Source organism: Lolium perenne, chromosome 3, assembly GCF_019359855.2.
Source record: "Lolium perenne isolate Kyuss_39 chromosome 3, Kyuss_2.0, whole genome shotgun sequence".
Taxonomy (NCBI): Eukaryota; Viridiplantae; Streptophyta; class Magnoliopsida; order Poales; family Poaceae; genus Lolium; species Lolium perenne.
The window spans coordinates 280,522,335-280,530,117 of record NC_067246.2 but is presented as its reverse complement, the minus strand read 5'-3'; the positions used below and the strand labels follow the sequence as shown (position 1 = coordinate 280,530,117).

Genomic DNA, 7,783 nt, shown 5'->3' with positions numbered 1-7,783 from the left:
CGCCAGAAAATCCGCGTCCTGAATGCTGAGACATCGAACAAAGGAGAAGGCGTAATTGTTTGTTGACGTTCTAGTTTAATACGGTGCAGTGTTTGTGATTTGAAGGCGCTCTGCTTTACTAGTCTTTGATGAACCGTTGATCAGTCCGAGTAACTTAATCATGCTCCAGGAACCTAGTCCGCTGCAAGAAATGTTTCCGTCCCTAAGCTTTACTTAACCGCAACCACTCGGTAATTTCAGAGCGGACGTGGGACGGCACGGAAGCTAGTAAAAAAACTGCATCCAGGATCGTACCACACTTTGACGCTTCACCACTATAAAACGAAAACGCATCTATTATGCAATCTCCACATCACAGCTCAAAATACGGGGCACTCCTCACTGCCTGAGCTTTCTCTCTCCACTGTACCCAGTAGTACTGGAGTATCTAGCGCAGCTAGGCACGGTCCGATCCATCCCAGCTATGGCAAGCAGATGCAGATCCCTGACTCCCTTCCAGCTCACTGCCACCCTCTTCGTGGCGCTCCTCGCTACGTGCCATGCCGGCAGCATCGCCGTCTACTGGGGCCAGAACGACGGCGAGGCTTCGCTAGCCGAGACGTGCGCGTCCGGGAACTACGAGTTCGTCATCCTCGCTTTCCTCCCCAAGTTCGGCAAAGGCCAGAGGCCGCAGCTGGACCTCGGCAGCCACTGCGACGCATCGTCAGGTGGCTGTAAAAGCCAGAGCAAGGACATCAAGTCGTGCCAGAGCGGCGGCGTCAAGGTCCTGCTCTCCATCGGCGGCGGCGACGGAAGCTACGGACTATCGTCTCCCGGTGACGCGCGACAGGTCGCCATGTACCTCTGGAACAACTACCTGGGAGGCACCTCGTCGTCCCGCCCCCTCGGCGACGCCGTGCTCGACGGCATCGACTTCGACATCGAGCTCGGCGGCACCAAGTTCTGGAACAATCTCGCGAGTGACCTCAAGAAATTGGGCAACAACATCGACGCCGACAAGCACGTGCTGCTAAGCGCGGCGCCGCAGTGCCCGTTCCCTGACGAGTGGGACGGTGGCGCGATCAACACGGGGCTGTTCGATTACGTGTGGGTGCAGTTCTATAACAATCCGGAGTGCCAGTTCAACGCGGGGCGCCAGGCATTCATGGACGCATGGAAGAGGTGGGAGTCGGTGCCGGCGGGGAAGATCTTCCTAGGACTGCCGGCCTCCAAGGACGCGGCGGGCACCGGATTCGTGCCCGCCGGCGTGCTCACGTCGCGCGTGCTGCCGCTTATCAAGGGCTCGCCCAAGTACGGCGGCGTCATGCTGTGGTCCAAGTTCTACGACGACCGCACGGGCTACAGCTCCGCCATCAAGAGCCACGTCTGAGTCCATGCAACGTTCATCTGGCCGGCGATGTGTTGCAGCTTGCCTGTGTATATATTTGTGTAAGTAGAATGTTGTCTGGTCTTTTTTTTTATCTTCGTGGTTGTATATATTCTGTGTCCTTGTCTCGGTGTTTCGGAGACATGCATGTTTATGTCTTTTGTATGTGCATATTTTATTATTTTTACATTTCAAAACTCTTAATTACTTGATTCTTTTATAATTAATAGTTGGAGATTTTCAAATTTTATTTTGTACGGTACTCATTCTATGAATCTGCTTAGGTGCCGGTTCCATAATTATCAAGTATATGGGGCATCTATTTCAGTGGCCTTCTCTTTTCCACTACAAATTATTAATTCGTTCATTACTGTCCAGAGCACATAATTTCCACTGTATGTCCAAAACTGTCAATCACCCCTGTTATGTTATCAATCTTTTTCTACTGTATTACTTTTCAGTTGGTGGTGCACTTTTACATTATCCAGTTTTTTTTTTTTTTGTCTAACTGGAGATTGAGATGAGTTCACAGAATCACCCAGTTCATTCAGTCGATGGCTCATTAACCAGACACCTTGCCAAAATGGTCAATCAGTTATTTAGTCCGATCTATGAAAGTCGTTGATCATCTGATTCATCCATCAAACGTGAGTATTGGTGAATACACTGGTATGAGGAGGTGGTTCATCAAACACGACGGAAACTGTCTGCTTCTCTGGCTGAATGCATCAATTGACTGCAGAATGTCATGGAAATGACTGTTCTTGTCTTAAAATCCTAGCATGTAGTGTCCGCTCATATTTTATCGTACTAGTAAAGTCTCAACCAACCTATATTGTAGTACATATGTAAGTCTCGATCATGAACGGACAGAAAAAGCCAGAAGCATTGGAGGAATTGCTTTCGAGGCAGAGCAAGATGAGAAGAGAACCTGGATAGTGGATATGCTTAAAAACGGATTTCGAAGCAATTATTAGATGATGGTAACAAATGCTACCGATACACTCAACACTCCACTGGTTCAGGTCTCCTGATCATTGACATACATATAGGGTTCAGGTTTTATGAGCATCACGAGTTGGAGGCCTGGAAGGTGTCTGGCTTGTGTTTCTCCATCAGAGCCGTGAGAGCAGCATCGAGCTCCTTCTCGAGCTCCGCCTTCTTCTTCTCGTGCGCTTTTATCAGTTCATCTCTTTCAGCCTTGAAGTCCTCCACGTCCTTGACATGGCAATCTATGAAACGCTGTGCTTGTTCCTTCCTGCAAAGGATAAAATAGTATGATTATGTAAAAGTAGATAGCATTTCACTATTTCGGGGTAAGTTGGAGAAGACAAGTACATGACATGGTTAATCTAGAGAATACTTGATTCAATCATATCTCATGTCGCAGAACGACACATAATCATCCAACTGAGTGCCAGTTACCCACCTTAGCCTGCAGTTTTCGCTAGTCCCAGAATCAACATCACATTGTCTAGCCTTTGCACGCTCCTCCTGAAGCAACTTTTCAGATTCAGCACGCTCCTCCTGCAGCAACTTCTCAAATTTAGCACTCTCCACTTGCAGTAACTCATCAAATTCAGCTTCTTTCTCCTCCATGGCCTTCTGAATGTTTTCTATCTGATCAAAGAAAAATTTCTCCTGCGAATGCATCTGCAAATATAGAAACACAAGGTGAGAAAAGGGAGTAAATGAAATCAAACTGGAGCCACCAGCAAATTTCTTTAAACTGTTGAATATGCCTTTCAGAATTGCAGTCACTGAAATGCACATAAATCATTAAGCAAGCATTACCTCTTCCTCATGATCTGAGTGCTTCTCTCCGACTCTATCAATGAGGACTTTTTTCTCTGCCATAATCTCTCGATATTTCTGGGCCAAATCACAAAACGATTCTTCTACAGATTTTTTGTATTGCTCTGTCTTAACCATCCTGTTCTTCATCAAATGCAGCTGCTGATTTTCTTCGCTCATTTGTTTCATTTGTAGCACTACCATCTCATTATGAGACCTCATATCATATTTTAGACGACTCTTTCCTGAAAAATATAATAAACTAGTTATCCAAAACTATAGTGCAACAGGCAATGTATCTGCTATGAAAATAATGTAATACTTCAGGTCCTATCCAGTAGATGCATAACAGGTTGTGTGGTGATGCATTTATTTTGAGAATATTTTGGACTTTACTAAACTTGCAGGACACATTCATATAAATAGTCTCCAAATGGGAGATGATCAATAATACAATAGAACAAAACATTTATTCGCAACATGTGTGGTTGATGCATATTGTTATGAAAAATATTAAAACAAAAGTAAGGCATAGAGAAGCATTCGGCCAAATGTTTGATTGACGTCGGTTCCTGCACAAACAGGTGGTGCATTGATCTAAATAATAATTAAGTACACTAGTGAGTAGGATTTTAATTAACTAATAGGCATGTTGTACACTTCTTCAAATATACTCTCATTGATTCACATATTGCCAAATTGCCAATATGAAACCTAAAATAAATATCGCAAGAATTAGACTATGTTTTCATGCCAAGATAGGGAAGAACACATCATTTCATTCGCATCAACTATCGTTGGTCTCAGAGAATTTAGCCAACAAAAGCTCAGAAACAAAAGGTATTTACTGAATGAGCAATTGCACGGAAGCCAAAGCACCTAATGCATGAAAAAAGGTTAAACGTTAATACCCTGGCAATGCTTATTGAAATCTTCCATATCTTCTTTTTTGGCTAAGAAACCATATAATTGCCTTTTGCCACCTGGTAAGAATCGAGGCATTTTTTTCTGCCATGCATCCCTGTCTGTATTTTGACTTACGAAGTGCTTGTGCAGATGTTCTGCATGCATATAACCCACAGCTGAGCTTTCAAATATTAGCACACTCATGCCACGGTGCCCACCTGGACCATAGGAATGGCGTGCTTTGGTTGGATCATATTCACTGAAATAATCAAGTAGTTCTGGGTTGCCCATGCCTATCCACTAGAGACCATCAAAGAATAGCAGGATCAGAATAGAATAAACAACATTGTAGAAATCTTGAAAGATTTAAAAATGCTCCTTTTGCTTTCTGGGGAAAATGGAATCTATTAATCAGTCAAATGATGCCCGCAGCATTGATTTCATCATCAAGCCCTTTTAAAGATGCACTTATACAAATGCTACCAATCAAACACATACGCATGAACTGATTCACCTACTATACCATGTGTCCATGTCAACACAGTACTGTAGAAAGACGAATTTGTATTAAGCGAGAAGTTCACGTCCTACCATGAATCGATGTAAAAATGATATTGAAATCAAGCTAAGGGATAGACAACTCATGAACAGCGGCCATGCCAAGAAGAGTACGAATAATGGTAATAAGAGCCACATGTGCAAGAAGAGAACGAAAGACTCTAAAAAGATTGAGAAGAATATGCAAAGAAACATAATAGTTTTGTTCTTTAATCTTTAGTTTTGTCAAAATTGAATACGAAATTTTAGATATCAAATAAAAAATAGCAGAGAGATGCATAACATAGAAAGAAAAAAACATCAACTACTAGTAGACAAGGTTGAAGATACAACACTAAAAATAAAGGAGAAGTGTTAGCTGAAGGCAGAAACTACATCACCTTGTCAGCATCATCTTTTTCCAATAAGGTGTTCATGACAATAACCATTGGTGGCCACACTATCTCACGATCAGTGACTCCTCTCAACCCTGCCCATTTCCCAAACTGCTCGCCAGATGGGACCATTGTAGTTCCCCTGCCGGACATCTCATCTTCTAGCAATGCTGCCAATTCTCTGTGGAGTTTAACCCTTCTAGAGCCCTTTGTACTAGCATGTGTCACCAAAGATTGTAGCCCTTTGAACCAGTCAATTGCCCCAGGACCGTTTTTGCATGCTGGACAATGCCATTGCTTATTCGGCTCAATTACTTGTTCCACAGTTAAGGAATTGATCTCTTCAAAAAAGCTTTTGAACCACTTGTTCATTTTCCGGGTCTTAAAACTTTTTGCACTTGCATCAGAGTCATACTCATCACTCATATCATCGTCTGACGAATCCTCAACATCAGAACTGTCAATTTCAGGGTCAAAACTAGATGAGGGAACATTGACCTTGTTGCTTTCCGGACCAGATGGTCGAGACCTCCACTTCCAACCATTTGCCAGAGGTGGAGTCACAACATAGTTTGGTACTGCTTTCCTTTCTGGTTCTCTTGAATTTGTTTGTGATGGTGGCTTGGGATTGTCTCTGGCAGTAGGCCTACGATCAGAAGGTACAGTAGAGTTGTTCCACGGAGGACATGAAGAACCTTCATTGCGATTCCAAGCTTGCCGTGCTATAGCAGGTGAAGCATTTGATGAGGAACTCACTGGTGCCCTTTGTCCCCGACCAGCTGCTTGCCCTGGTGTCTTGATCCAACTACCCCCTGTATGCAGGACATGATTACGCATGGTTAGATAGAGCAATCAAAACATATGTTTTCGCGTACGGCAAGTAGATATCAACAATTGAAAAATGTTGTAGACAACAAGTGAGAAAGATGATGACTATAATAATTGTTAATCAAAGTTCTATGATGGGAGCAAGGTACATGAATCAGGCTGCAGACTTACATGCAGAAAAAGCTGCAAACATTCACGGCAGTACAGCAACCATACTTATCACAGTAGTGAAAGTGAAAATTAAAAGGCCATGCAAGCTTCAATTGTTGACTGATACAGGTATCTAAGGGTTCATAAAAAAAATATGTATCTCACTGTAAGGTGGTATCTGGTTGGAAGCCGAAGTAGGGCTTGGCAAGAACTACCCAGTTAAGCTAGTTTTAAGTTTCTAATCGCAAGTTGTGGCAAGAATCCTTAGGGAAGGTTGTTTTTAGCAGCAATTTTCTTGGACACAACCAAGACGGTTATTTTTTATAAGCTTTAGCATACTTAGGCCAGCTGGTGATGAATCAAAGATACGCTAGTCAGTAACTGGTAATGCATGAGTATGATATAAGATAAAACAAGATAGTATGAATAAAACAGGGGAACAAGAAAGCAAACAAGTTCACAATCTGTATACCATACAGTGGTATTGAGCCTAAATTAAGCAAAAGCATATATATATCACAGTTAGTAATGTGTATGTTTTTGAGAGAAAAATAGTAAGGACCGAATGAGTATGATACTGTCCGATTTCGAACTTCCAATTCACTAGAGCTTACAAATTTTCAGATTAGTATAGTACCGAAAGAAAGACAGGCAATTCTTTATTTCTTTTGCAATTTACCAGGCAAAAAGAAGAACCTGCATTCTGGTAGTTTGCCCAAACCAGGCAAAAACCAGGACTAGATCATTTCTACATACACTTGAAATGCAATTAACGAATTGTTAATATGGCTCAAAGGGTACAGTAGGATCAAGTACAGCGAGTCTTACACAAACAGGGTAATGAATCGTTCTGAGAAGTAGGATCGCAGCCGTAAGAACTCTGAATTAATAAATACATGATTGGAAAATACAGATGACACTGTCTTAGTTTTGCGAAGTTCATTTAATACATGATCGGAAAATACAGATGGCACTCTCTTAGTTTTGCGAATTTCATTTACAGATAGATCTGTAATTTTCCTGTTCCCCAAAAAACACGAAATAATAATATGAATAAAAAAGAAGTCTGCAGAGATGGGACGAATAGATGAAGCAGACAACCGCCATCGCTCCGGGCGATCAGATGAACAAAACGCCCAAACGAAGACAAGCAATTCCGTACCTACACGAAGCAGCATTACCCCCTCGGCGCTCACGAAAGAACCGATCCCCGAAGCAACGAAACCCAGTAATACGAATCCGCAACTGAAGAAAAAGGAAGCAACAGGGAGGACGATACGGGTAAAAGAACCCTTACCTCTTCCACGAGCAGCCATTGCGGCGAAATCGCCGTTGCCAGGAAGCCTGCCGCCGCCGCGGCGATTGGTGGCCATCGCGAGGGTCTCCGCGGCTCGCGGCGTGGGTTTATGGGGGAGAGGGAGAGGAGGATGAGGCGAGCTTTAAAGGAAGAGGAGGAGTGGGCACCCTGACGGTTGGGGCGTGCGCACCGCCGCCCCACCAACGGCCGCTTCGCATCCCGGCGACTGGTGGTGGTGGGGACGAGAGGCACGTCCAAGATTTCAGTTAGCGGCGCAACCTCTCTACTATACCCGTGCCCGCACGGCCGCACCCTTACACATTTGATTTGGCTTTACACTAAACTAATTTATACTCCTGAACCGTATTTGTCATATTCTAGACTTTCCAGTAGATTGATGACTTGGGCAGTTTTGGTGATTTCTCATTTATCTAAGACTACTTATAGTGGAAGTAACATAGATAGTAAGAGCATCTTCACCGAACGCGTCCCAAATAGTCGCCGGCAGAG

General features: G+C 43.5%; 2 protein-coding genes across 2 annotated transcripts; one reads left to right on the top strand and one right to left on the bottom strand.

The window, feature by feature from the left end:
• The first annotated feature begins 373 nt into the window (after positions 1 to 373).
• On the top strand, positions 374 to 1,572 carry LOC127338679 (acidic endochitinase-like). The gene has a single exon (XM_051364704.1). The coding sequence runs from the start codon at positions 464 to 466 to the stop codon at positions 1,367 to 1,369; it is 906 nt and encodes a 301-aa protein (XP_051220664.1). The 5' UTR covers positions 374 to 463; the 3' UTR covers positions 1,370 to 1,572.
• Positions 1,573 to 2,293: 721 nt separating this feature from the next.
• LOC127344352 (protein SUPPRESSOR OF GENE SILENCING 3 homolog) lies at positions 2,294 to 7,539 on the bottom strand. The gene is made up of 6 exons (XM_051370587.2): positions 7,274 to 7,539; positions 5,005 to 5,810; positions 4,072 to 4,366; positions 3,161 to 3,405; positions 2,796 to 3,019; positions 2,294 to 2,624 (listed from the first exon to the last, which is right to left on the bottom strand). Exons 1-6 carry the CDS (start codon positions 7,347 to 7,349, stop codon positions 2,438 to 2,440), a joined length of 1,833 nt encoding a protein of 610 aa, XP_051226547.1. The 5' UTR covers positions 7,350 to 7,539; the 3' UTR covers positions 2,294 to 2,437.
• Between the last annotated feature and the right edge of the window lie 244 nt (positions 7,540 to 7,783).

Excerpts from the sequence above, each read along its gene's own strand:
- LOC127338679 (XM_051364704.1), top strand. The coding sequence starts at position 464 with ATGGCAAGCAGATGCAGATCCCTGACTCCCTTCCAGCTCACTGCCACC.
- LOC127344352 (XM_051370587.2), bottom strand. The coding sequence starts at position 7,349 with ATGGCCACCAATCGCCGCGGCGGCGGCAGGCTTCCTGGCAACGGCGAT. Across the intron at positions 5,811-7,273 it reads AATGGCTGCTCGTGGAAGAG|GGGGTAGTTGGATCAAGACA; the intron begins GTAAGGGTTCTT and ends TCCTGCATACAG. Across the intron at positions 3,020-3,160 it reads ACTCAGATCATGAGGAAGAG|ATGCATTCGCAGGAGAAATT; the intron begins GTAATGCTTGCT and ends CTATATTTGCAG.